The following is a 27512-nucleotide window of genomic DNA, read 5'->3' on the forward strand; positions in this document are numbered from 1 at the left end:
AGGACCCGGCCCGCTGTCTGGCTCTTCCGTGGTGGCGGGTGGGTGTGGAGATGGGGGGGGGGTGCCTCTCACTCCCTTGCTGTCCTACATGTAGGGCACTCGGGACACGTCACAGAAACACTCGGACTCGGGCCTGGTCGACAGGACTTTATTGTTAGATCACAGAGACTTTATAGCGGAAACAAACTGTTTAGTCCATTAACTAGCAACTGTACATCTCGCCGGCTCCGGGGGACCAGGGAGGGTGCAGGAGGGGGCCAAGCAGCAGGCAGCGCCCCCCGCCCACCCACCCACGGCTGCTGAAAGGCAAGGTCACACAGAGCATCGAGGAAGGGGGGGCAGGGCTGGGAGAGGGGTCAGGGGCCGGGGTCTGGGGTCCGTACGCCTGGGACAACAGTGCAGAGGCATGGGCAGGGTCGTGGCGGATGCCAGAGCAGGCAGGCGGCGTCACTGCCGTCCACGATCACACAACAGGGCACGGGGCCTCCCAAGGAGCAGGCCCCATGCGGCTCTCCCCGCCCCCACCCCCAGAGCCCCAGACAAGGCATCCCTGGGAATGCTGGCGGGCAGGGCCCCCAGGCACCCCCCCAATGGGGACCGCACTGCTCCAACACCACTGCCTGGCTTCTCGCCCTGCCCATCACCCTGCCTGTGTGGCTCGTGTGGGGGAAGGGCAGGCCCTCCCGGGGTGGGTGGAGGATTGGGGAGCCGAGCCCCTCAGGAGGTGCCCACCGCCCGTCACGCAGCTCTGGCCCCTCTCTGCTCCTCGCCATGCAGGGGCAGGCAGGTCCGGAGAGGGAAGGACTGAAGCAGCCGTGTCAGCGCCAGGCTGGGTGCCCGAGGACAGCGATGCCACAGAAGGGATGAGGGTGGAGCGAGAGACGGTCCTAATTCTTATAACAAAGTCAACAGGTCTGTGTGTCTGTTCCGTAGACACACCAGTAGGAAAAGACGCGGCAGCTTCTCTGGGTGGAGCCATCCTAGTTCCACACGTGGCGCCTGCAATGCTCAACAGCCTGGCAGGGGAGAGGAATCCGGCCTTAGTTTCCCAAAAACAACCTCGTCCTGCCTACGTGCTGTCACGGCCAAGGAGTTGGCTGGACGCCAGCACCCTGAGGGGCAGTGCTCGTGGAGTTCAGGCTCCATCCCCAACATGTGGCCGGGGGGCAAGCCCTGAGCACTGAGCGAGGAGTAGTTCCCGGGCACCCACCACTGTGGTGGTCCCCAAAATGAAACAACCCGAAGCCGGAAGGTTGGGGTCCTGGATTGGGGGGCTGCCAGGGCCCTGCCCAGAGCAGCACTGACCGCTCAAAGCCTGAGCACTCAGCCCGAGGAGGGGTATCCGTAGGCCCCGCCAACACCAAGTGTGCCGGGGGGGCAGGGGCGCGGTGGACAGAACTCGCCCTGGCCTTGGTGGCGAGCTGAGGTCACTCACCCTCCATGACCCCGCAGGCCCACTGGGCACGAAGCCCCATAAGAAAACCAGCTGCACCAAGCACGAGACAGGCGGCCACCACCGACCAGCGCCCAGCAGGTGCCAACTCGCAGGGCTGGTAAGACCGCAGTGAGCCCTGGGAGATGCTGGCGGGGTTCTCACCAGGACACAGGGGACGGGGTGGAGGTGTGTCGGGAACGGAACAGGAGACAAGCAGGGCTAAGCGCTTGTTCCGAGGGCCCCGGAACCCCCTCCCGCACCACCGCCCGACTCACGTTGCACAGAGCTGCGGACTCCATGTTCTGGCACCAGAAGCTGGGGCCCCACACACACTTCTCCGTGCCCAAGAGGGGCTTGTGTGCCGCAGGGCAGGCGCCGACTTTCTGCAAGGTGGAGGGGGGCGGGGGCGAGCAAGCGTGAGGACTAGAGAAGATCAGCCGCCGGCACCTCCACAACCCTCCAGGGGCGGGGTCCCACGGGGGGGCAGGGGTGTTCACGCAGCTGGAGGAGCCTCCCGGGGGTCCCGCGCGTCCCCGGTGCTCACCAGGCACACGTAGGAAGGCTCCATCACCTCCAACAGGATCTCGATCAGCACAGGCTCGTACTGGGTCACGAACGAGTCACACTGGGAAAGACACGGGGACGCCTGCTCACGCGGGCCCACGGAAGGCCAAAGGGCGGCGGGCAGGCTCCCCCAGGGCTCCCCTCTGCCCCACCCAGGGGTCCAGCAGTCCCGCCGACCCCGGGCCTACCTCGTCCTTGTAGGGGTCCGGCAGGAAGTGGCAGCCCTTCTCCATGGCGTCCAGGATCTGCTGCTTCGTGCTGTTCTTCTCCAGGTTCTGGTCCAAGTAGCCGACCAGCTTCTTGCACACCTCGCAGAAGCCGCCGTCCGAGGCCTGCTTGGCCTGCTTGGCCTGCGTCACGTGCACTGCGCCGGGAGGGGGGCACAGCTCGTGTGGGCGGAGCCCCTCGGCTCCACGGCTCCCCCGCCAGCCTCACCCCTCGCCCAGGCTCACCAGAGAGCGCGGGCAGGCCCTGGGGGGCGCAGAGGCCGATCATGGAGCACACCAGCTCAGGGGTCACCTCCTGCAGCAGCAGCGTCAGGATGGACCTGCCGTACGAGTCCACCACCTCCTGGCACTGCTTGGCAATGGACGCCGGCATCTTCGCACACACCGCATCCAAGTCCCGGATGATATCTTCCTGAAATGCAAGGGAGCAGACGGCCTGAGGAGACAGACCCTGGGCCAGGTTCGGGAGATTCTGAAACCTCTGCAGGGCCGGGAAACAAGTCCACAAGAAGAGACCGTCGCCGCCCCCCCCCCAAGCAGGGCAGGCCGCGGGCCGGGCAGCCCCGGAAAGGGCCGCACAGGCAGGGTCAGGCCCAGTCCTGCGGGGTCTCCAGGAGGGCAGCGTCCCCTGAGACGTACACACCTCAGTCTTGTTGTTGTCAATCCAGCTGGTCAGCTCCTTCACCACATACTCACAGGCCTCGCAGACAACATCAGCTTTTGCCTGGACGACGTCCTTCTGTTGGGAAGGCAGAGAGAGGGCTGAATGCTGGGCCTCACCTGCTCCTGCTCCCCGAAGACCTGCCAGGGCTGTCACATGAAGGGGCTCCCGACTCCGTCCACGCGACAGCGGCTGGCTCTGGGTTCGATTTCAAGTCCCTGTTGTTCTTTAGACAATGGGAGGCGCTTCGACCCAGTGTACGTCTCTCCCCCTCTCGCCACATAGGGCTGGTGTGGGCTCCAGTGGGTGGGGCAGGGAGCAGGTGAGAGCCTGCGCCTGTGAACACGAGGAGACTGCGCGTGGACACAGTTCAAGTTTCAAAAAGGGGGGTGGAAAGACGGTGCAACTGGCCGGGCACTGGCCTTGCATGTGACCATCTTGGGTTCGACTCCCGGCATGACATGGTGACAGATGGAGGCCTTTGCCACAGGAAGGTGCTGGAAATGAGACTGGCACCCAGGCGTGCTTGGGAACACGCCCGAAGGCTCTGACCAAGGAGCGAGGGAGTATGTGAGTGGCAGGGGTGTCTGGGAATGAACGTCACGCTGTAGCCACGGAGGGGAGGAGGCAACAGAAAGCACACTGGGAAGGGCCAGTGCAGAGGCAGGCACTGATGGAAACGGGGGGCCCGAAAAACGGGAACCGGGGTTTACAGACAAGAATGTGCTGAGGAGGCGTTAGGATACGTGTCAGCATGCGCACACACACACACACAAACACACACACACACACACAAGAGCATGGGTCAGGATACGTGTCTGTGTGCACAACCCCCCCACATAACACACCCCCCCCCCGCCCTGGCATGCATACACACACACACACACACACACACACACACACACACACACACACACACACACACACCCTGCCCTGGCCGCCACTGCTCGGCGACACCACGTACCTTAATGGGCTCCACCAGCTCCAGGGCAGGGATGACGTCCTCTGAGATCACCTTGGCGGGGAACAGAGCCTGCATGGGCACCTGTTTCACCTCATCACAGAACCCAACCAACGCACAGATCTCCTTGGGTTGCTGAGAACAGAGGGAAAAAGAGTCAGTCGGGGGCCTGCTCCCCACCCTGGTCCTCTCTAGACATGGGGTGGGGTGCAGGGTGGGAGGGGGCACCCGGATCCCAAGGTCAAGGCCAAGAGCCACGCCCCCGACCAGCAAAGACTCCCGTGAGCAGAGGTCAAGGGTCTCGGTTCCAGAAGCAGATCTGCAGGGCAGAGGCCCGGGAAGCTGCACGGAGCCCGGAGGAGAGAAGAGATGGGACCGCTGCCCGCTAACCCCACCAGGGCAGGGCCAGGCGCCCGCACCCGTGGCAACGGCCAAACAACCGTCCGCGCTGGAGCCCGGTTTCAGGGGAGAGGGTTGGTGCGGCAGGAGGAAAACCCCCTTCTGTACAGAGCCTGCTATGCTACGCCCCTAAGCCGACAGAAACCCCAACGTGTTAGACAAGAAACCACGCTGTGCATCAGTGGAAGGACCAAACGATGCCTCCAGGAAATGTTAGCTTTCCACAGAAAACCACGCTCTACTTTCCCCGCTACACACACACGCTACCGGGAAACCCGGCCCCCTGGGATGACGAGTCAGAGCAAGTCGCAAGGTTCCCACTGACCCCAAACCACCGAGAGCACCTCAGTCTAAGCAAGAGAAGACATCCCCGGACACACCCCGGGACCCACGTGGCTTCTGCCCCCCCCCCCCCCCCCCCAGCAAACCTGGGAGCGCGGGGAATTTGGCCCCGCCCGCCCGTGGTTCGACTGGTTTCTACCGCCAGAGCCCCAGGCTACGACAGGGCAGTCTTGTTCACTAAACAAGGCGTCTGAAGGCACCTCCAGAGCAGCGCATGCAGGGAGCCCAGAAATGGGGGTCGGGGCGGGGCACAACCAGAATGGAGTCCAGGGTGTAACTTTTTAGAAAAAGGACAAGTGTGTGGTTGCTCCGAAGCCTGACCAAGGCAGCCACGGTGAATGTCCGGTGGTTTCGGCCAAGGTTTAAACACCCGTGACTGTCCTTGGCAAGAAGGCGCCGGTGCTGGGAGGGGTCACAGCCCCCACGTGCTCTGGGGTTCGATTCTCGCTGGCGCCACCAGCCTGCTGGATCCCAAAGCCCCGCCAAAGGGGCAGCGGCTGCATGCATCAGGGCGTTATTTTTCAGCCGCGGCTCCGGGTCCGAGCCAGAACATTTGCTCCATTTGCTCATGCGGCAGAAGCGTCTCTGGGTTAGGAGTCACGGGACTAAGGCATGCAGCGCGCTGAGTCCTGACAGAGACAAGGCGTCCATCCCGCCCAGGAACCAGGCCACTGTGGAGGGCCGAGGCATCTCCGGGGCCACCCACCATCCCCACCACCGCACAGTCACCAGCACGCAGGGCGCTGCTTTGTTTCCTGGCCCCATGAAGGGGGGAGAACCCCAAGACCTCATGGGCTGGATGGCCAGTGGCCATCGGCCGGGCGACAGGCTAACGCTGGTGACTGCCCCTTGTGTCTGTCAGAGCCAGATGGCGTCACGGGGGAGCAGCCAAGGACAGTGAGAAGCAGCAGACAGACCACTACCACAAGCAAGTTCCCGTCACATACCTGATCCTGCTGTGGGGCAAAAAAAAAAAAAACAGGAAATCGGAGACAGAAAGAGGAGAAAGGAAAGCACACAACAGTTAGGAAAAATTAAAGTACCAAGCGGTTAACCACATGTGAGTACCCCCCACAGTTCAGGGCAGAGAGACCTGCTGTCACTATCCCAGACCCCCTAGCTGACCTAACTGTCCCTACCACTGGCACACAAAGGGGCCCTGGCAGCAGCCCCGGCCCCTGTGACCGTCAGGTCCCTGACACGTCAATGAGCACCTAAGAAGAGCTGGCCTCCTTGGGGTGCAGCCCCGGTGTGCCCCTATGGTGCAGGGGCCTCCAAAGGTGGGTGTGCACTGCGCCAAAACTGCACCAAACTCACTGCCCCTCCGTGACACTGTCCTCGGAGCAGGCTGCCCACCCATTTCAGTTCCGGTCATCTACACCAAGAGGGGGTGGGGGACAGGGATGTCCACACAGCTATTCGGTGCAAGGATGTCCATGGTGCTCCCTAAGCGAAGGGCAACGGTTGGCCATGGGGAGGCTGGGTACATACAGTGTATCTTGCCCATGAACGCCACGCACTCTCAAAATCTTCCCTACAGGAATATTTAATAACAATATATTTCTACACTTAAAGTGTAAATCACAGACTTTGAAGTCCGACTTAAATGGCTGCCAATCTTTTGCGGTTGTTTCGTGTTTCTGAGCTACCCCTGGGGATGTACTCGTGATCCCTGTGATGCGAGGCACAGAACCTGGGTCCCCTGCACGCATGTGCTCTGGTGGTCCTCCAGGTCAGCTCCCCGGCCCCCAAGACCACGCATTCTTATTTCAGAAAGATTGCCCGTACATTTTTTTACTGTCATGCAGTATAACTTCTATAATAAGAGACATGTTTTGGCTACGAGAAAGCATTTAACTCAACCAACTGCTGCTTCTTTCTCCTACTCTAGGAGTGTGTCTTTGTAAGTCACTTTTTTGGGGGAACAGAGACAGTACAGGAAGTAGGGTTCGTGCCTTGCATGCAGCCAACCCAGGTTCAATCCCTGGCACCCCATCTGGTCCCCTAAGCCCTGACAGAGTGATCCCTGGGTGCAGAACCAGGAGTAAGCTGTGAGTACCGCGGGGCATGGCACCAAAACAAAAATTAACTGGCTTTAGGAATTAGAAATATTATCCGAGGGGCTGAGCACATCCTCTGCATGCAAGAGGCCCGGGCTGCAGACCCAGCACGCGAGGTCACCCCAGCACAGCCAGGAGGGAACCCTAAGCTCTAAGTCAAGGGAGCAGACCCTGGAACACAGCCTGATTGAAACCCAGTCGTGAGCAACAGTGTAACTACTTCTCACAGTGATTCACAAAAAAGAATAGGGAACAAAGAGTAGACCCTAACTAAACACTGCCCATCAGCCCCCCGGGCCCCCCAATAACCAACCAAAACACCTCTTAAAGGGAGGGTTCACAGCCCAAGTTCCTGCCTTGCCGGCACCAGGGGCCGACTCCACATGTCCCTTCCACACTGCAGGCAGGTGCTGGTTCTCGATGTCACGGGCAGAGCCCGGCCTGCAGGTCACCAGGAGCACCCCCGACCTCTGCCCAGAAAGTGACCCTTCAAGCACTGCAAGCTGCAAAAATCCCTGACCTCATGCCCACTGCCCCGAGATGGCTTCTCGGCCAGAGCAGGGCCACGCTCGCAGGCCAGTGGCCCTCGCGACCAGACTCTGCTCCTGAGGCACTAGGGGCGCCACGTTCCGGTGAAACTGCCCAAAGCCCGGCACAGACAACAAACCCAAAGACACAGGTGGTCGGGGACCTCTGTCCTGCCAAAGTCCCCCGACCCTGCGACTGCAATCAGGGAGGCGCCAGCGCGTGCCCAAGCCCCACGGAGGGTGTTCCCTGCAAGCAAGCCTTGGCCAGGCGAACTCACTCACCTCCCGCAGGGAGCCCCAACCCGCCCCCCGCCCCACTGCCCCGGGAGGCTCTACTGCTCCAAACTCGCGCCGCAAGCGGGGATCCCAGGCCTGGCCTGGTGTGCCTCCAGAGCACATCCTGGCCACCAGCGGGGCAGCTGTCAGGGCTAAGCGGCTTTAGTGGGGATGACAGAGGAGCAGGTCTGCGGGTCCTGGCAAGCTACTCTGCCCCTGGACTAGACCAAGGGTGAGAAACCACCGTGTGACTCCCAGTCTCCCAGGAATCGCGAGCGGGAGGCGACACCCCGGAGGACCACGGCACCTACCATGTGCATCATCATCTGCACGGCGATCTCCGAGTACTGGCTGATGTAGTTCTTGCACTGCAGAGAGAAGGACAGTGAGGGGACAGCAATGGTGGCCACCACAAAGGGCTTCAATGAGCATTCTAGCAGGACACGGGGAAAAAAGGGCAACCGGGTCTTCTATTTCTTACAGAGAAGGCATCCAGGGAGGTGTGAAACGTTTCTCCAAGGCTCTAGGAGAAGCGTCCAATCTCCTTTCGCTGGCGACCCCTCGAAGGTGGCACAGCTGCCCTCAGCGGCACCTCTGGGTGCCAGTGACCATGCAGTGTCCCTGTGGCGGTCGAGGCTGCTCTGAGAGCCAGCCAGACATTCCTGGGCACGGTGGAGGGGCTTAAACTCAACAGAAGCCAGAGAGTGTTCACCCGACCTACTCTCACTCCCGTCTTGATCCTGGCTGGGCGTCTCCACAGAAACAACACCGACACTCACCCCTCCACAGCCTTCCGGGGACCGGGACACAGCAGCATCGGAAGGCCTTTCAGCGGGCTCGCTCTGGGAGCCGCGCTCTCCCTCAGCAGAAACCTGGCTTGCATGTGTCTTTGCTGGCGTCCACCCTGGGGGAGCCTCTAACACACCAGTCTCCCTTCCTCTCTCCCCCCACAATTGAAAGAAGTTTCAATAGGAACTACTTGGCAGATCAGATCGACAGTCCAGTGGATAGGGATTTTCCTTGACCTGGGTTCAAATCCCATCATCTCACATGAGCCCCCAAGTACCACCAGGAGTAAGCCCTGAGCACTGCTGGGTGTGGTAAAAAAAAAAAAAGCACCCTCTTTGCTTCACTTTTAAAAAAAAAAAAAAGATGCTTCAAAGATGTTAAACCCCCTACTTTGGTTTTGGTTTTGGTTTTGGTTTTTGGGCCACACACAGGAAGTACCTGCATACCACCATGTCACCACGTAGTCTGGCTGTTCTTCTGGGTGGGGAAAGGAGCTATTTGAACAATCTCCTTCTCAAAGACCATAGATTGGAAGGTCCAATGTATCATATACACTCAAAAATGAACAAACCAAAGTAATGGGTGCTCTGACTGTTGTAGTTTGGCACCCAAAGAGCCTGACTGCAGTTGGGTGCATCCAGGTGAAGAGAGAAAAAAAAAAAAGAAGTTTTCTGCTCCCTTCGTGTGCCCAGGCACTGCTAACCCAACCCGCACATCCTCGGATGGGGAGAAGGCTCACCATGTCGGCCATGCCAGGGCCCAGGCGGTCACACTGCTCCTTGGCGTGGTCCACCAAGGCCTCCACGAAGGTTGAGTTGGTCCTGACAGAATTCTGGATGTCGGTCACCATCTGAACACAATCCTGGCACACGTCGCCCTCGGTCTGCAGAGGAGAGGCTGGTATGAGAGCTGCTCACTCCCGACAATTCCCAGGAGTCTCGCTCCATGCTGGGGACTGGTGGGACTCTGCCCAACACAGTCTGGACCACAGGCCGCAGAGGATGCTCTGGCCAGAGACACACCCGCCTGGGCAGAGGCAAGGGACTGGCCTCGGGCCTCACCACCACGTCCCAAACCTCCCTAAACCAGACCTCCTGTCTTCACAAGTTAGAAAATCAACAGATTTCACATCTACCGGGCATTAATTTTACTAAGACTTAATAGGGGAATGATCTTCCCTGATCGAAATATTCCAGGCTTTTCAGATCATCCGTGGTATGAGCGTCTCAAGGCAATGAGTCAACCAGGAGTGAGATTCAACCGAGAATGAATACATGTGCACACATACCCCCCCCCACATAACACGCACAAGTACCCCCACACACACCCACGAAACCACGCACAAACTCAGCCACGCACACACACGCGTGCACCGCCCCCCCCCCCCCCCCCCGCGTGCGTGTCTTGGTCCAGGCCCCGCCTTACCTTCGGCTGGGGCTTGCTGCGGGGGCCGTCCTGGGGGTACAGGAGGAGGGGGATGTTGGCCATGAAGGGCGCCACCACCTCAGCCAGGTCCAGCTCTGGCTCCGGGATCTTATTGGACTCCAGCTGTTTCTGATGGTTGAGCTCTGCCAGGTGCTTCTGGAGAGACTTGCAGAGGTTGAGAGCGGAGCACACCTCCCCGGGGCTGCTCTGGGGGCAGAAGGAGACGTCAGCTGGACGCCTTCGTGAGTGGGCGCCCCATGCCCCTTCCTACGGGCCCTGCAGCCTGCAGCTCCCCACCCAAGTCTAGCAAGCAGCCCACCCAGGCCACTCAAGCCAGGAGACACACCGGCCTTTACCTGCTCCTGGACGTCCCGCTCAAGCCCCGCCCACTCCCAAAGCCTGTCTCCACTGACCCCTCACAGCCCAACACCAGGGTACCCAGAGAAAGGCGGCCAGAGCCCCCTTCCCCCCAGCACCCTGCTGCTCTGGGGTCTCAGCACGGCTCTGGGTGGCCTGTCCTCTCGGGGGAGGCCCTCTTGGCCTCTGAGCGCCTCTTCCTTCCTGTGATCCCCTGGACCCCCACGAACACGGCCGCTGGTTTGCTCTGACCCAGCCTCCTCCGGTCTAGAATCTGCTCAGGAGAAGATGCGGGCCACAGCTCAGCGGCCTCAGAGCTGAAGCCACAGAGCCCCGGGGGCCCCCCGATGATGCGACCACAGGTATGAAAAGGAACGAGAAATCTGACCGAGTGACCAAGTCAGCGCTGTGGCATGGGCCGGGCTATGTCCCCGAGCCCCGAGCCTGAGCGTCCGTCTCTCCTCTGCCTCCCTAAGCACTGCAGCCGCGGGCAGGACTCGGCTGAGAAGGCCCTGCCCAGAACCATCCACTCCACCCCCCAACCTGGCCCGGCCTGTCCGGGGCCGTCTCCGCCACGCACCATCTGTCCTTTAATTATGTCCAGGATGACCGGGAAGTAGGTGTCGACCATCTCCTTGCAGCTGGCAGACTTGACCCAGTCGCAGACCTTCTCCAAGTACGAGAGGAGCTCCGGCTGGAGAGGACAGGGGATGGGTCAGGTGGGGCAGGCTCTTCCCCAAGCACGGGCCCCGCTGGCCCACAGCAGCCCCGGGGTGAGGGCAGAGGGGTGACCCGTGCTGGCGGGCAGCTGGGGCTCATCAGACCTGGGAGACAAAGGGCAGGAGGCCCAGCGGAGCGGGTGTCAGATCCTGCCCACCTGAGCTGACGCCTCACCCCGTGCCGCACGGCCGCGGCCGAGGACAGTCTGAAGGACTGTCTGAAGCACGAGTGGGGAGCGCAGACCTCGGTGGGGACGGGCCACACTGCCCCTGAACGACTTCCTCTCTAGTCGCTCAGGTGTGAGCGCGCGACCACGCGGCCACTGTGCCCAGCCCCGTCCCATGCGTGCGGCTCACCTCGGTGCTATTGTCCTTCAGCAGGTCGTCCGCGGCCGTGATGACATCTTTGCACAAGGTGCAGGGAAGTGCTTTCTAGAGGGAAACACAGTGAGGACTGAGACCCGGATCTGGAGGGTGCAACATTCGGGGCCGAGAGCGGAAACGGGGCTCACTTGCCGGCCACGGCGCCTCCAGTCTCGGGGAGGCACCGGGACACCACGCAAATGCTTGCTCTGCCTCGGCAGGACCGAGCATCGGGCTACAGCCTCTGCTCTCCCTGGACAGTCAGGTAATGCTCGTTAAAGCACGCAAAAAGGCTGGCAGGGGGGCCCAAGTGGTAACACAGCAGGGAGGGTGCTGGTCTCGCTCGCAGCTTCCAGGGCTGGCCTTGGCACTTGAGATTTTGTTGACACGGGATGGGCACTCCTCCCAAGGGCAGCGAGAACCAGCTAGAATTCCCCTGGGCCTGGGCCAGGCGGGGCCTTGGGTGCCCAGCCTGTCAGAAGACTGGCGTCACACCTGTGTTCTCTGGAGCGTAACATTCGGCCCCATGTGACCGTGACACTGCCAGGAGGGCAGAGTGCGGGGACAGGCACTGGGACTGAGCGGAATGACCGGTCTGACTGGGCTCAGGCTTCCCTGCCCACCCTGCCCCCTCTGCCCGGCCATGCCAGGCTGGGCTCGTGATGGTGCCTTGTGGGAGCAGTTTCCTCCCGTTCTGTGGCTCCGAGTTTGCTCCTTGCAGAGCCTGTTTCCTCTCCGCATTTTTTCTCTGTTCTGTTTCTGCTTTGGGGCCACACCTGCTGGTGCCCAGGGGTCACTCCGGGGAGACACAACGTGTCCACGTGAGTCTGAGAAGCTTTGTGACCCCTGCTGGGTTCAGAGACTCCAACTGAAATCTCTGGGCCTCATCGGGCAAATGCCAGGCACGGGGCCATGCAAGGGAGATGCAGGCATCCACAAGACTGTCCTAGAAAACGTCCTCACTGGACTTTAAACCTGGATGCAGGGGCTGGGGAGAGAGTACAGCGGGCGGGGCCCTTGCCTTGCACCAGGCCTGCCCGGTGTGATTCCCAGCACCCCTGGGCCCCACCAGAAGTGAACCTGTGCCCAGCCTGGCCTGGGCAAACACACACACACAAAAAAAAAACTGGAAAAAGGAAAAAAAGAAAACAAAATGTGAAAGCAATTCTGAGCACTGCAGCAGTTTCCCGGCCAATTCAAAAGCTGTCCCAAGAACAGTGTTGTGGGACTGACCTCAGATCCCCCGGCTGGGGCGCCCAGCGCAATGTGCCTGCCAGGGCGGTCAGCAGCGCTCGGCAGCCCGAGAGGGTCAGCACACATGCCAATGCACCTGACCTTTGCTGTCTCCAAGACCTCCGTGGGCGCTAGAAGCCCGGCTCTGAACCTCCTCTCCCGGGAGAATGCGGTGTGATCATAGAGGGAAATCAAAGGCCCAGCAGCTAGAGTCTAGCTTGGGGCGGGCGCAAGGACAGAGCAGTGCCATGCCCAGACCTGGGGTGGGAGCGGCCCACGCAGAGCCTTAGTGGGACCTGCAGAGTGTCCGGGGGGCCAAAGCGGAGGGTGTGGGCGCCGCCCCAGCATGGGCGACCCGGGGAAATGCAGCTGAGCCCGTGTCAAACAGGACCCCTGCCCACCCAGGTTCTGGGGCCCTCACGGGGCCCAGCGGGGGTCCAGGGAACCGGCTACGTGCAGGGACACTCACCACCGTGGGCTTGTTCCAGACGGTCTGCAGGCAGTGCTGCACGGCCCCGCACTCGGCTGCCGTCTTTATGTTCTGGCACCAAACTTCGGAGCCTCGTGTGCATTCCTTCAGGCCCAGGACAGGGCTGCCTAGGGCTGGGGGTGAGGCGGCAGCGTTAGCAGGGCCACTGAGCTCCACAGCCCTGGCTCCCCACCCAGCCGCATGAACCGGACCACCCTGGGGATGGCCCTGGAGCCCCCCCGCCCCCACACTGCTATGGTGCTGCTGGTGGAGCTGGCACCTCAGGGCCCAACAGCTCTGCCTCTCCAGGCCCCGGTCGGCTGAACACTGCTGGGAGAAGCCCCCAGAGCTCCTGTCCACCACCTGGGAGCCCCCCCCCAAAAAATGAATTTATAATATTGGGGCTGGAGTGATAGCACAGCAGGTAGGGCATTTGCCTTGCACGAGGCCAACCCGGGTTCGAGTCCCAGCATCCCATATGGTCCCCTGAGCACTGTCAGGAGTTATGCTGAGTGCAGAGCCAGGAGTCACCCCTGAGCACTGCCGGGTGTGGTCCCAAAACAAAATGAAACAAAGAAGCTGACATGGGAAACAAACTCAGAAGACGGAGATGACAGAGGTGTCGACCGGACTTCTGGGAACATCTGGCTCCATGGGAGAAAACCCCAGATTCCTCTAAGAGGCGGATCGAGAAGCTAAAAGCTGCTTCCACTGCAAGGCCATGAGGAGAAAAACGGCAGACGCCGTGTCTGTCTACACCACGGGAGCACGCGTGTCCGCACCCCTGCGCACGGCGCAGGCTGTGAAACGCTAGCGCTCCTTAGCCAAGTCACCAACACTGGGTCCTCCCCAAGCCCAAGCAGGCGACCTGCTGCCCAGTTCCCAGCCCCAACACTGAGCACAGACAGCTCACAAACGCAACTCAACCGGCCACGTTCCAAACGCTGTTGCTCCAACTCGGTTTCCGTGGGGCCAGATTCAAGACGGGGGCCCGGTAAGTCTGCCCACCCTGAAGGCAACCCTTGGCTGCAGGCAGAGGGGAGGGAGGGAGAGGAGGCCATGGAGTTACGGGCTCTGGGAGAGAAGGGGTCACTTCCCAGCCCACCCTGCCTTAGAATGAGAGGGACGGGTCAGGACGCCAGGCCGAGTCCTGCCTCCCCAGGATGACAGAGCAATGTCCGGCCTTCCAGCTCCCCATGAGCTACTGCTGGGCACCACAGACCTGCCGAGACCTGCAGAGGGCACCAGAGACGCTGCAGGGACTCTGGGGAGGGATCCAAAAGGAAAACAGAGTGCTGAAAGGAGTCCTCCACATAAAAGACGCACAGAAAAGACGGAAGGCCCAAGGCCTGGAGAACCTCAGCAGTCAGAGAGAGATAAGGGGCGGGCGGGGCAGGGAGCGCTAGTCCCTGAGAACCTGGCACTGGCACCAGGAAGACTTCCAGGTCCAGAAAATCCCCCCGCATACTGCCGGGCACAGTCCCTATCAGTACCCACCACACAGGAAACGGAGCTGAGACATTTCAGAAAAATATTAAAGAAATGATTAAAAAAAATTGCACCGGGAATAACCAACCAGGTGAGGGAGGGCTCAGGAAACAAAGTATCTAACCGCCAGAAAGGAAACAAAGTATCTAACCACCAGAAAGGGAGAGTGAGCGCCAGCTAGCGCCAGGTGAAAAGGCAGAGGCGGACACCCAGGCGAATGTGTGGAAGCTGCCTCGCTTCCCTGAGACAAGCCGTGTCCCTGAAGCAGCAGAGCCCAAGCCGGGGAGCCCCTGCTGCGAGGCCTGCGGGCTGGTCTGTCTCGGAGACAGGACCAAATAATGGGTCAGAAAGAGCTTGGGGCAGACTCTTGCCTTGCACACAGGTCAGCCGAGTCCAATCCCCAGCGCCCATACGGCCGACCCCCTGAGCACCACTGACAGAGTCAAGGAGGAAGAAGCCCTGAGCAATGCCATGGGTGGCCCAAAATCAGTATGTCAAAAATCAAGAAAATCCTCACTCCACTTCAGGACACACTGCCCGCGAGGGGCCCTGCCCGGCCGAGTGGAGGGTGGCCATGAAGCGCCCTTACCAGCACACTAACTGGCCGGATCATCACGGACGGGATCTCCGAGCCACCGTGTTCCCAGACACAGGGATGGAGCAGAAGGCCCCTGCAACGGGGAAGCCGGTGGGCGGACGGGGGCGCCAAGACGCCTGGGGAAGGGGCCAGAGTCCCTTTGTCTCTCAGGGCACAGGGGCGGGCAGGGGCCAGGCGGGCACCTGGGAGAGGCCTTGTGCCCACTGCTCACCCCACAGCCGGGACGGCCAGGCAGGACCCCAGGGAGGAGGAGGAGGATTCCACCGAGGAAGGCCAGAGCGGCCAGTGGGAAAGCTCATGCCACAGGGTCTGAGCAGCAACAGAGGCGGCCGAGGCGCGAGAAAGAAGGGGCTCAGGAGGCGGCGGCGGCTAAGGGGCCACGCTTCAGGGGGCTTAGGCGGAAGAGGAAGGCTGTGACTGTGGGGCCTGCGGGACGCAGGGAGCAGGAAAGCGGCTCCCGGAGGACGCGGCAGCACAGCGAGGCCCAGTGGGTCCAGGCACAGAACACCACTCCGCCAGTCCAGCTAGGCGTCCCTCCCTGCGCGCCCGAGAACGGAGCGTCCAGCCACACGTCCATTCCCACAGTCCCCCAGCACAGTCCAGCGATGAGTCGATCCCTGCGTTCCTCGAGAACGGAGCGTCCAACTAGGCGTCCGTTCCTGAGTTTCTGAGAAGAGTGTGGCTGAACGTCCACCCGACATTCCCTGAGAACAGAGCAGCTAGGGACCACCCTACATTCCCTGAAAACACCGCAGCTCAATGCTGTGGGGCCACCATCAGAAGACCACCAGAGACCACAACTCAGGCTGTGGAGGCGTCTGCATTGACGCCAGAGCGTGGGCTGTCCAGCGAGGCAGAGCAGCGGCCTCACAGCAGAAGCATTGGCCTTTCATTAGGAAAAACCTCATCCTGGTGCCCGAGCACTTTCGTAAGCATTTTCATGATTTGTTTGAGTCCCACAAATTCACGTTCACGTTCACATTGCGAAGTTCACGCGAGCGCAGCAAAGCCAGCGTTGTTACAGAAAAGCGCTTTCAGCAGGAGTGCATGAAGCAAACCATCAGCCGCCGTCAACCAAACCCCGTTTAGGACTCCAGCCCACTGTTTCTTTTTGCAATCCGTGACGGCCTTTCAGGCCTTGAGCTAAGTTCAGTGGACTTATGAAACAAGAGTTAAACTGGCTAAAAAATAAACTCCTGAAAAACTAAACTTTTGTTCCTCCCTTTCAGTCTCCCCTTTATATTAGGAGTCTGTGATGCCTTCCCCAGGACAGAGCGACAGCTGGGCGTCCCTCCCTGTGTTCCCATGAACAGTCCAGCTAGGCGTCCACCCTCCATTCCCCAACAGAGCCTCCAGCTAGGAGTGTGCTGCTGAGCTCGGAACCAACCTGGCCCAACGCTCAGTGCCCACGCCTGGGGGTCAGGACAAAAGGGGCCAGAGCCAAGCCCACAGGGTGGGAGTCCAGGCCGGCTGGCTCTCTGACAGGGAGGAACCAGGCCTGAGGGACCCTTTAGTCACTACAAACCACTCCTATTCTAAGAAAGCGGATGCTGTAGCATTTATATGCAATAACTCACCAAAAAAAAAAAAGGGAGGGGGGGGAATCACCCTCAACCCCTTTCTGATGCTAAAACCGACTGCCAGCAAACTTTTCACCACGATTCTCATTCTCCAACAAGCTGCCCCCAAAGACCAACTTCCTTCTCTGCGGCCACATAACGAACTCCAGGAAAGTTCTCAGAATGTTTGTCTGAACCCTGGAGATCTTGAACGTGTCCTATTAAAGCTTGACCACTACTCAGAGCAAATCAAGCACTACACTTGAGGCTCAAGGGCCTGGCAGAGCACAAGCCTTCACGCTGGCAGGCTGGCATCCAACTGCGTCTCCAGGACAGGAGAGCCGGAGGCGGGTGGGCTCAGAGGCAGAGCCGCACACGCCTCAGCTGTGCCCTGGGTTCTACCCCTGCACAGCAAAGGATCAAAACCTACCGGCAAGTTTCATTTCATTAATACGGGAGTCCCTCCCACACTTAAAACGGCTTCAGCTGCATCTCGTGCAAACACGGCGTGCTCCACTCCCTCGCACCCCCGGCCCCAGAGGAGACAGGGGCTTCTTAGCCTTCCTACTTGCCACCCATTTCTTCTGTAAACAACCCTGGGCATGAGGGTGTATGAAACGGGTGGAGAAGTCGACATTCACAAGCAGGAAATCATGAAATGTATTTCTAAACAAACTTTGACCCACCCCAAAGAGACCCTAAGTAGCTGCCCATGAACGGGCCGGCTCTCTGCCGACTCAACAAGCTGCTTAAGCCATGATCCAGAGATTCAGAAACAAATCTTGGAACCCAGGGGCTTTTGGCGGAAATCCCTCCAGATTTAATGATTCAGATTTCAGAATTCCAAAAATTGCATGGCCGCAGTACCACACGACATCATATCCTACTCATAATCAGCAATAGAAAACAAATCGTCTAATGTTGCCTTTTCGGCAGATCTGAGTGTTGGGGTAAAATCTCAAATAATAATGGTGGCTCTGGTGTCGAAATATTAAATGCAATCAACATGGAGTGTAATGTGGAAATCATCTGCCACACAGGTAGAGAGGGAGGTGTCGGATGGGGGGCATACTGGGGTTTTATGACCGAGACTTAAACCCAAAAGCTTTCTAACTGTTCTCACAGTGATTCAATAAATCACAGTCATGGTCCTTCCATTATTCATCGATTTACTCGAGCGGGCCCAGTAACATCTCCATCATGAGGCTTATTGTTACTGTGTTTGGCATATCGAATACGTCACAGGGAGCTTGCCAGGCTTTGCCATGCGGGCGAGATACTCTCAGTAGCTTTCCGGGCTCTCCGAGAGGGGCAGAGGAATCGAACTCGGATTCAATAAATAAATTTATTAAAAAAAAAAAAGAAACAACTCTGAAAATCAGACTTCCAGTTGCATGACCCCCACCCACATTTCAGGCAGCTAGTTCTGCAGCACTTCACACGTGGTCACTGAGCGAATGGGCTGTGAGCAGAGTGACTGCTCCCAAGCCCAGGCCCTGTGGCAGCTCTGCTCGAGTGAGCCCCACGGGTCAAGGTCCGTCAGCTACTGTCCCAGGGGCCTTCAGGATGAAGCCGAGCCCAGCGTGTGCCTTCGAGACCATGCGCCCAGCCTCGCCGAGTGCTTCCTGCTGCCAGGGGCTCGGGAGCCCTTCAGGAGGCCGTCCAGTCATCACGGACTGCGGGGCGGCCCCTGCACAGTCCATGTACCATCTGTCATTTGCATATGATCACGCTCTGATGCTCACACGACAAAGTCTCCTAAGAACGCATTTCCCAGATGTGTCCCCATGGTTAAGCAATGCCCGGTGACTGAGAAAAAAGCCCGGCTTGCGCCCCCAGTCCTGTCCAAATGACCTTGACCAAGTCACTGTCCATCTGAGCTTGTTTTTAAGTGTATGAGGAAGATGACATCACGGCATCGCAGGACTGTTAAAATTAGGACGACGTAATTACGTACTTTCTACCTGAGCACTACATCTCTCCACGGTCTCTCAGGTATTTTAAATCACTCACACATCACAGCTCCCATGCCAGATAGCTCCAAAATGACACCATTAAAGATTGCCAAGCCACGAGTCATGTGACCCTGAGACTTCAGTTTTCTATTACTGACCTCATTCAGGGGGTGAGAAGGGATGTGAGAGGTGGTAATTATCACCATCATCATAATCATAATAATTTAGCAGGGCCGGAGAGATAGCACAGGCGGCAGGGGGCTCGCCTTGCATGCAGCCAACCTAGATTCAATCCCCAGCACCACATGTGGCGCCCAAACCCCACCCCCAAACCCGCCAGGAGCAAGTCCTGAGTACCGCTGGGTGTGGCCCCGAATCCAAAAAATAATAATTTAGCACGGCATTTGTCGTAGCAATAGGACCTCTCTCTAATCACCATCTTCCCAGAAGCTCCACAAACCGCTGAATCACGGGGATTCTACTTGTTTACACCACATTTAACTAAGTAATTAACTGGCAGCTCAAAACCTAGGAAGTTACATCCTAACAATCTCAGAAGATGACCAATAAAATACTGTTCACATATAACTAACCCCCCAACTCCCACCAAAAAAAGGGGGGTAACTGAACACGCAAATAGCTTTCCAACGCCAACAATCCACAGGGCAACAGATCTGCTGCCTGGGTAATGCATCGCCATGGCAACTAGCAGGTTGCTAAGAAACCGAGAGCCGATAATCCCAAGGGAGACACCATCCGGCTCCAGTGCCTTGTCCTCAGACAGTTCTCTGAAGAATTCACGCTCTCAGATGCTGTTGAGAGCAGGAGAGGATGTCGTGCATTCAACACTGACTGCCTGAGAAGAGCTGGTATCACAAATATCATTTATGGGGGTCAAAGAGAGAGCACAGCGGGCAGGGCGTTTGCCCTGCACTTGGCCAAGCCAGGTTCGATCTCCGACTGCTCCCCTGAGCACCTCCAGGAGTAAGTCCTGTATGCAGAGCCCCTGAGCCTTGCCAAGTGTGACCCAACAACACAAACAAACCTCTGTAAGTAGCAAAGCTACCACCTCTAGCCCAGCTAAGTTCTAATTCCTGTGACGACAAAGGCTTGCTCTTCCCAGATGCTCCCTCTCACGACCGCTGCCTACGTTCAATTCTCCTCCGGCAGCCACTTCATTCCAGGGCCAGGTGAGTAATCTCAACCATGCCCAAGACACTGAGGGACAAGGATGGCATCTTCGAGACTGCAAGAGAGAGGCGATGTGGCATAATTTCAGGGAGACGTTCCCTACTGAGTGCAGGGCAGAAAAGTCCAGCCCAGCAGAACTCTTCTCTGCCAGGTTGTGCTTTGTTCTGAGCGGAACACCTCCCAGCGCTCGAGCTCCTCTGAGGTGTCAGCCTACACTATCAGGTGATGATCAGCGATGAACCTGAAATTACCTTAGGTAAGATCAGGCCACAGCCCGAGCACTGGGCGGAGGAGGCCCTGGGAGGGAGAGCCAGTGCAGCTGGGGTCAGGGGCGCAGGCATGGTTGCCGGTGGGGGTGGCTTCCCCACCTCAGGGGCTGCCTGGCAGTCATTCATTCCCCAGAACTCAGCATGGTTCCAGCCAAACCCTGTGCCCCAACTCATGGAGTATATATATGCCAAGGGACACTGGCACGTCCCGAATCGGGAAACTCGGTGTCTTTCCTCAGCAGTATTAGTGACAGCGTTCCAAGCACATGTCTGCCTGCTGTGAAATTCTGAAACACCTGCTTCCATGGAAAAGGCGGAAAACTGACATTCAGACCAAAGACTGTACTACAGTCCTACAGTCTTTGGTCTGAAGGGCACTTTGGTCTGCGGGGTACTACAATGGCCTGGCACCAACTCAGGTGCTCCCACACAGAGAGGGTCGTTGTGAGGGTTGAATCCATATCAGAGTAAAAGTGCACAGTGCAGGTACACAGGAAGCAGCAGTGCCCGTCGTCTTGCAAACCTGCCACACCAACGATTCTCCAAGTGTCATCCAGAGAACCCCCCCAGTCGTCTGGGGATCTGTGAGGTTGAAATTCTCATCCTACTAATACCAGGGCAGCAACTGCCTTTTTTCCACACTCATTTACTCGAAGGTGCAGCTGAGTCTTTCGAGAGCAATGCCTGTGCAGAAGCAGTGAGAGAATCAGGTGTCTCAGAGACTCGGAATGTCCAACCTGACCCCGGAGTCAGAGAGGCAGGACAGGGCTTGGTACTTGTCCTCGGCCAGTCCCAGTTCAATTCCCAGCACCGGAGGGTCACCTGAGCACTGCCCGGTGTGGCCCCAAACCAAAATAAGTGGCAGGGAAAATGTCATTCTTCTCTCACGAAACACATGTGTTTTGGGAGATAGTTTATTTTTCATTAAAATTACAATACAACATGAGTCCATCATTTCTAAATTATACTCTTAATTATTTACAGAGTTAATACTAAGCATTGCCAGTGTGACCCAAAACCAAAGCAAAACAACAAAAAAACATCTCTGGGGCCACAGGGCTAGTACAGGCTGGGTACTTGCCTTACATGTGGTTGAAAAGGGTGGAGGTTAACGTTGTGTGTGTGTGTGTGTGTGTGTGTGTGTGTGTGTGTATTCCTGACACTAGGAGAATATTTATGAAAAAGAGCAAGGCTTAAAGCAGTGTAATATGCCAACGTTTGTGTTGAAAAGAGAGGAGTTAAAGCACTCGCCCTGTGCCTGCCAACCCTCACCTCAATCCCTGGCCCTGCCGATGGTTCCCCAACCCCAATGCACCAACAGGGCTCACTCCAGAACAGAGCCAGGAATAGTCCCTGACACCAACCGGTGTGACCCAACCCTCCAAAAACGAAACAATGAAGAAGGGATGTGGAAGCCGCCCACCTCAGCTCTGGAGACATCAGAGCGCCCATACCAGCTGTCTCAGGGAGGGGCTGGTGGGATGGGCTGTTGGGAAAGAATCACAGGCCTGGAAGGGGTTTATTCCAGAAGCCACCAAGGCAATGGACCAAGAACCTGGGAATCTGAGGCTGAAGCATTGGTGCAGCGGGTAAGGCGCTTGCCTTGCAAGCAGCCAACCTGGGTTCCCAGGTTCCCCATATGGTCCCCCGAGCACTGTCAGAAGTCACGCTGAGTGCAGAGCCAGAAGTAACCCCTAACAACACTGGGCACGGCACAAATCCCAACATCCACAAAAAAAAAAAAAAAAAACCCTGGGAATCCAGAGTACCAGCAAGCAGAACCTACAGTGCTGGCAGCCGAGCAGACCAGCTGCTCCCTCCAAACTGCTGACGGTTTACCCTGCCGTGCTTCCTGACCCAGTAATTAAACAGCATATTAATAATACGTCAATTTAATTTTTGTTTTGTCACAGTTAAAAACAGCCTATGACATGCCAGAAGCCAAAGGCTGTTGCCCAATCCAGGGCAGAAGAGGCTGTGCTTAGGGGTCAGACCGTGGACAAATAGCGCTGTGTCCACCCTTGGCACAGAGAAAGGCTTGGTGGACATTTGCTCTGCAAACCATCTTATCTGGTCATGGACTCCGGCCTCAGCACACCCAATTAGATGGGAATGATCATTAATCCCATGTTACAGAGGAAGAGAAGCAGGCTCAGGGACTCGGTCCCAGGCCTTGCAGGCGTACAAGAGTTGAACTTCTCTGTTGACCTTTCTTTTTTTTTCTTTTCTCTTTTTTTTTTTGTGGGAGGGGACCCACACCCCACAGTGCTGGAGGCTACTCCTAGCCTGGTGCTCAGGGAACTGTGAATTGAAGCAAATTAAATAATCTCCCCGGCCCTCGTGAAGCTTCAATTCCACAGTTCCATCAACAAGAGCAATGCACAAGCTCATAATTTGGGCAGCCTTTCAGCACTGTCACCAAAAGTCTTAATTCAGGTGATTTTCGAGAACTTCAAGGAACAAAAGGTAAAGCAATCCGTAATATTCCAACAAATTCTTCATCCTAATCTCTGTATTTACCAAAATTTTAAAACTAAAAAGCCTAAGAAGAAAAAGCCTGGGCGGGGAGGGAGATAGCACCAAGGATAAGTGTACAGATGCCCCAGCTCAAGCCTGGAACCCCGCAGGCTTCCAAGGACCACCAGAAACGCCCCCCAAACACTGCCAGGAGACATCTCTCCCCCACCCCACCACCATCACCCGCAGGGCCCTGGAGTAGCCCAAGCGCCAGTGGGTGTGAACCAAAAATCATAGGGCCGGGTAAAGGACCCAGTGATCTCTCCCCAGAGCTTCCTTCCTGACAGCATTACCCAGCAGGGCCCAGAGAACAAGACAGAGCCTGGCAACCCTGAAGCCTGGCATGTCCGCAGGTTAGGGAGCTTAGTACTGGCCTCAAAGTCCCAGTCCTACCGGGTACTCCCGCAGCCAGCATCACCCTGGCCCTCTTCCTTCCCCACCAGGCTGGCAGTTCCAGCTTCACAACCCAGAACACGGAGGAGCAACTTCGCCTTTATCTGTTTTAGAAAACTCCCACCGTGCTCGTCAATGCAAGTAATTATAATTCTTCAACATTACATTATGTCGGGGCCAGAGCAATGGTACAGTGGATAGGGCATTTGCCCTGAATGTGGCTGACCCAGGTTCGATTCCGGTCACCTCACATATGGTCCCCCAAGCACCACCAGGAATGATTCCTGAGTGCAGAGCCAGGACTAAGAGTGGCACTGAAGCAACTGTAGCATTAGCACTGCCCTCCCACTGTTCACTGATTTGCTCAAGCGGGCACCAGTAACATGACTTGTTACTGTTTTTGGCATATCAGTAAGTCACAAGTCACGGGTAGCTTGCCAGGCTTTGCCGTGCGGGCGTGATAATCTTGGTAGCTTGCCGGGCTCTCTGAGAGGGGCGGAGTAATTGAACCCGGGTTGGCCCGGGGCAGCTGCTTGCAAGGCAAGTGCCCTACCCGCTGTGCTATCGCTCTAGCCCACTGAAACAACAATAACAAAACATTACAACAATGTGTTCGTAGCCTAAAACTGATGACTGATGACTGAATGACAGCAGTTTTTGTCTGATCTCCTAGCAGGTGAGATCTTGAGTTTTGTTGCTTTCCAGTGGATTATTCATCAGATAAAAATAAGCTGTGGGGCTGGAGGGATGGGAGACGGCAATGAAGGCACTTGTCTTGCCCACAGCCAGCCCCAGTCAATCCCCAGCACCCCACACGGTCTCCTGAGCAGCGGCAGGAATAAGGATCACTGCCAGCTATGGCCCAGATATATAAAACGTCCCTAAAGTGCCTGCTTGTGTCAGTGGTGGGCAAACCCCACTCAGAAGGGAGCCAGTACAGAAGGGACAGGGAGGACCAAGTAGCATCAGCCAGCCTGGACCGTATCTCAGGTCCTGCAGAGATTTTGACACATTTATCACTTCCTTAGCACCCAAGCTGGCTTCTGGGGGAAGGAGGAACACCCAGGGGTGCGCAGGGATCACTCAATGTCTTTTTCCATATCTAAGGATCACACTGTAAGTCCTTAGCAATATGACTCCACGGACAAAAAAGTTGAAAGATAGCAGGCAGTAAGGCTTTCACAGGGAGAGCCAGAATGTATACCATTTCTCCAGCCCCAGAAATGGTCACTTTTAACTTTATGATTTCCTTGAAGGCAAGACAGGGCAGCAATTAAGGCAGGGGGGGTTCCCAGTACTGACGTTCTACTCCTTGCTCTTGGCCACTGCTTAGAAGTGGTATGTGTGTGGGCCAGATGCTAATTCACCAAGCGGCACTCTCAAACGAACACGTCGAACACGTCCTCTGCATATCAATTAAAATCAGTGGCTTTGTACAAGTACTTGTTGACGGAGAGATATGGACGAGCAAGCACTACCTAGAATCCAGGTTCTAATCCTGACGTCTTCGTCTTCGGTAAAGGGGACCTATGATTTGGGATTGTCACTTCTGGGGTGTCTCACTGTCATCACCCCTTATAAAGCAGTTAGATCAGAGGGCCAGGGAGTGAGGACAAAGGGCTGAGCACACACTATGCAGGCAGAAGTCCAGGTTTGATCCTGGGAGCTGCACTGTCCCCCAGGGCTGCCAGGAGTCAGAGTAGGGAGAAGCCGAAACACAAAGGACTCGTTTGGGGAGAGCACAAAGCAAGGAGGAGCATGCTTCCCATGTGGAAATGTCAACCGTGGACCCAGCACCACTCCCCAGCCCCCAGCAGGGCCAAGAGCAATTATAGAGCTGCAAATAGTCCTCCCACCCCCTCACTGCTGAGCCTGGGACTCCCCAAAGGACAGGACAGGTTAGCCACCTGCAATTCTCTCTATAGAATTTTCCTTATTCTTTCAGGTGGGGAAATATTTTTACTTTTTTTTTAATCCAGGTAGGGAAAAGAATAATCCTATTTTTTTTTTGATTAAGCAAACTAAGATTCTCACGGTAGGACCTCATGAAAATACAATATAAATCCTCCAGATTCAGGATGACACTGTGGAAATACAAATTCTAAGTGCCTCTTATGAGCGACTGTGCCAAAAGTCACTATACAAGTCACTAGTCTCCGTAACAAGCTCGGCATCAGTGTCATCAGAAACCTGGGGGGCAACTGGGCCTTCACAACACTCCTAGCAAGACCTTGGGATAATCATAAAACGCCCAGGAGCGAGGTTGGAGCAAGGCCATAATTAAATACTGCCACCTACTCCAGGGGCCTGTAAAGTCCTGTGAAGAGGGTCTCTGGGCTCTGTGTAACATCCTGGCGAACCCAGACACCAGGGGACAGCTCTGCACTCCCAAAGAAATAAGTTCCTTTTGGGCATCAGGGTTTCAGCACTGTCAGCGTCTCTTGGGGAATGACTCACTGCAAAAAAGAGAACTGCTTCACCAAAAAAATCACAAGGTTCTCCATCAGTAGAGAAAATGTCCGAGACCAGCACTGATTTATCACCCAGATCACAGTATCAAATCTGGCAAGAAGTTCTCGTCGGCAACAATAAAAACAAGGGCCTTTTTATAAGCAGACCGCCTTTCATAGTCTACCAGTGAAGCAAGTTTAAGAGCTTGGTTTAATTAAGGCTCAGACACATTCTTGGGAAATGCGGGAAGCTAACATGAGTGACACATCCTATGTCCATTTCATCTGTAAATATATCTGGTTCCCCATCAATCGTGTCCTTCATTCTGCCACTGTGTATTAAAATGAGGGCGGGGGCTAGTGAGAGGGGGCAACGGGAAGACACTTGCTCTTGCACACAAACTGACACCCCATATAGTTCGAGGAGTGATCCCTGAGCACGGAGCCAGGAGTCAGCTCTGCCTGCACATGGCCAGGTGTGGCCCAAGAACAAACAAACAAACAAACAAAAAAAAAACATTAAATTAAAAATTAAGCAATGAAATGTGGATGATGATATTGCAATGAGCTAACTTCATGTACAGCAAAAATAAAAACTGAAACCGACGGCCTAAAGGTCAGGTTTATTTCCCTTTGAGCGTCTATTAACCAGAAACCTCCAGATTCCCCCCAGGTATACACACAAACCTCGCTCCTCCCCTCTCCCACCACCAAACCGTGGGCCTGTGCCAACTCCTCAGCCCCACTCCTTTCCCGGGGGGCCCTCGCCTTGCAGCAGAGGGGGGCTGGATCCCGGGCACCGCGGCTGGACCAAGAGCGAGCCCCTGGGCCCAGAGCCAGCAGCTAAGCCCTGAGCACCAACGCGCGGGCGTGGCCAGGAAACAACAAAAACAAAGGTGCAGGGAACCGGGGCTGAACCTGGGAGCCCGGCTCGCCCGGGTGGGCGCTGCACCTGCTCCCGGGGCCACGGAGACCGCGCCAGGCCCCTCCCGGGAGCCAGCAGGTGGGCCACCCTCCCGGGCGCACCCCCACCAACGGACACCCTCCCCGGAAGGGGGGCGACTGTCCAAACGCACCAACGGCTGCGCGCTCGGCCAACACGGCGGACTGAGGCCTGTTCAACGGGGGGAAAGAAACCCTGCGACCACCCTCCCCCTCCCCCAAAAAAGTCCAGTTTGCAAGCAACTACACAAAGGTATAAGCCACGCGCAAATACAGACGTCGCTCCTGCAAAGGGGGTTGGGGGGGCAGGGCGCTTGCCTGGCACGCGGCCGAGCGGGGTTCGATCCCCGGCACCTCGGCAGCAGGTGCAGCCCCCAAACTGAAATCGATCAGTCCCCGCCCCCGCCCCACCCCCACCCTAATCAATGAGGCGTTTTGCTTCCTGCAGCTTGGATCGCGGTGGAGACCTGGGGAGGCCGGGCCCGGGCGCCGGGCGCCGGCTGGCAGTGCAGCGGCAGAGGGTCACGGCGTGTCCACCCGGGCCAGGCCCGAGGGTGGGGGCGGGGCCCCGGCACGCGCGGCCGCCCCGCCCGCCGCCCTAGGGTGCCCGCGGCCGCCGTCCCCGCCCGGGTGCCCGGGTGCCCGGGTGTCCGGGCGCCCCGCGGCCCGGCCCCGCCCCGCCCGGAGCCCCGCGCGCCGGGCACGGGGTCCCGGTCCCCCGGCTGTCGGGGCCCGGCCGGCGCTTACCCGCGCCCAGGACGCTGGCCAGCAGGAGGAGGCCCAACATGACGCCGCGCCGCTCCGACTCTGCAATGCGGAGCGTCAGCTGACGCCGCGCCTATAAGGCCGCCCGCGCGCACGCGCACTCCGCGCCCTCCGCGCCCGCGCCCCGCCCAGCGCGCCTGCGCGGTGGCGCGGGCGGGGGCGCCGCTGCGAGGCCGGGGGACCGGGCGCCCGGAGGGAGGGAGCTTTCTACCAGCAAGAGCTCAAATACCGTCGTTCACTACCTGATTTCAGCTTTGATTTTGATGCCTTTTTTTTTTTTTTAGAAAAAAAAAAACACACCTGGGGAACAGCATTATATAAAGCTTGTGTGTGTAAGGGTGTTTATTCTTTTGCTGATTTGGTCGCATCCGGAGATACTCAGGGGTTACTCCTGGCTCTGCACTCTGGAATTACTCCTGGGGATGCTGGGGGGAGCATGTGGGACGCTGGGAATCTAGGCAAGGCAAAGGCCCTCCCCCTGTGCTATAGCTCCAGCCCCAGGGTGTTTATTCTTAAACTGTCTTTGGTGCAAGATTAGGAAGCTTGGAATGCTCGTAAAGATATGTAAAAATTGAAGT

At 57.5% G+C, this 27512-nt stretch overlaps 1 protein-coding gene across 2 annotated transcripts; it reads right to left on the reverse strand.

Annotated features, from left to right (window-relative positions):
• Positions 1–132: 132 nt before the first annotated feature.
• PSAP (prosaposin) lies at positions 133–26996 on the reverse strand. Of its 2 annotated transcripts, none has more exons than XM_056113464.1 (14): positions 26917–26996; positions 12808–12941; positions 11100–11174; positions 10604–10717; positions 9667–9873; positions 8981–9124; positions 7764–7820; positions 3852–3983; positions 2870–2965; positions 2452–2638; positions 2188–2363; positions 1980–2060; positions 1711–1818; positions 133–1016 (listed from the first exon to the last, which is right to left on the reverse strand). In XM_056113464.1, the coding sequence occupies exons 1-14, from the start codon at positions 26954–26956 to the stop codon at positions 981–983; spliced, it is 1587 nt and encodes a 528-aa protein (XP_055969439.1). In that variant the 5' UTR covers positions 26957–26996; the 3' UTR covers positions 133–980. The 2 variants fall into 2 exon arrangements, with proteins under 2 accessions (XP_055969439.1, XP_055969438.1); XM_056113463.1 differs by having other exon boundaries at positions 7755–7820.
• Positions 26997–27512: the final 516 nt, after the last annotated feature.

The sequence above is a fragment of the Sorex fumeus genome, unplaced genomic scaffold, assembly GCF_029834395.1.
Source record: "Sorex fumeus unplaced genomic scaffold, SorFum_2.1 ptg000020l, whole genome shotgun sequence".
NCBI lineage: Eukaryota > Metazoa > Chordata > Mammalia > Eulipotyphla > Soricidae > Sorex > Sorex fumeus.

Bases quoted from the DNA above. Each gene is read 5' to 3' on its own strand.
- PSAP (XM_056113463.1), bottom strand. From the start codon at position 26,956: ATGTTGGGCCTCCTCCTGCTGGCCAGCGTCCTGGGCGCGG. The intron at 9,874-10,603 runs GTGCGTGGCGGA...TTCTGCCCCCAG, and splicing joins ACATAATTAAAGGACAGATG to AGCAGCCCCGGGGAGGTGTG. The intron at 2,364-2,451 runs GTGAGCCTGGGC...CTCCCGGCGCAG, and splicing joins GGGCCTGCCCGCGCTCTCTG to TGCACGTGACGCAGGCCAAG.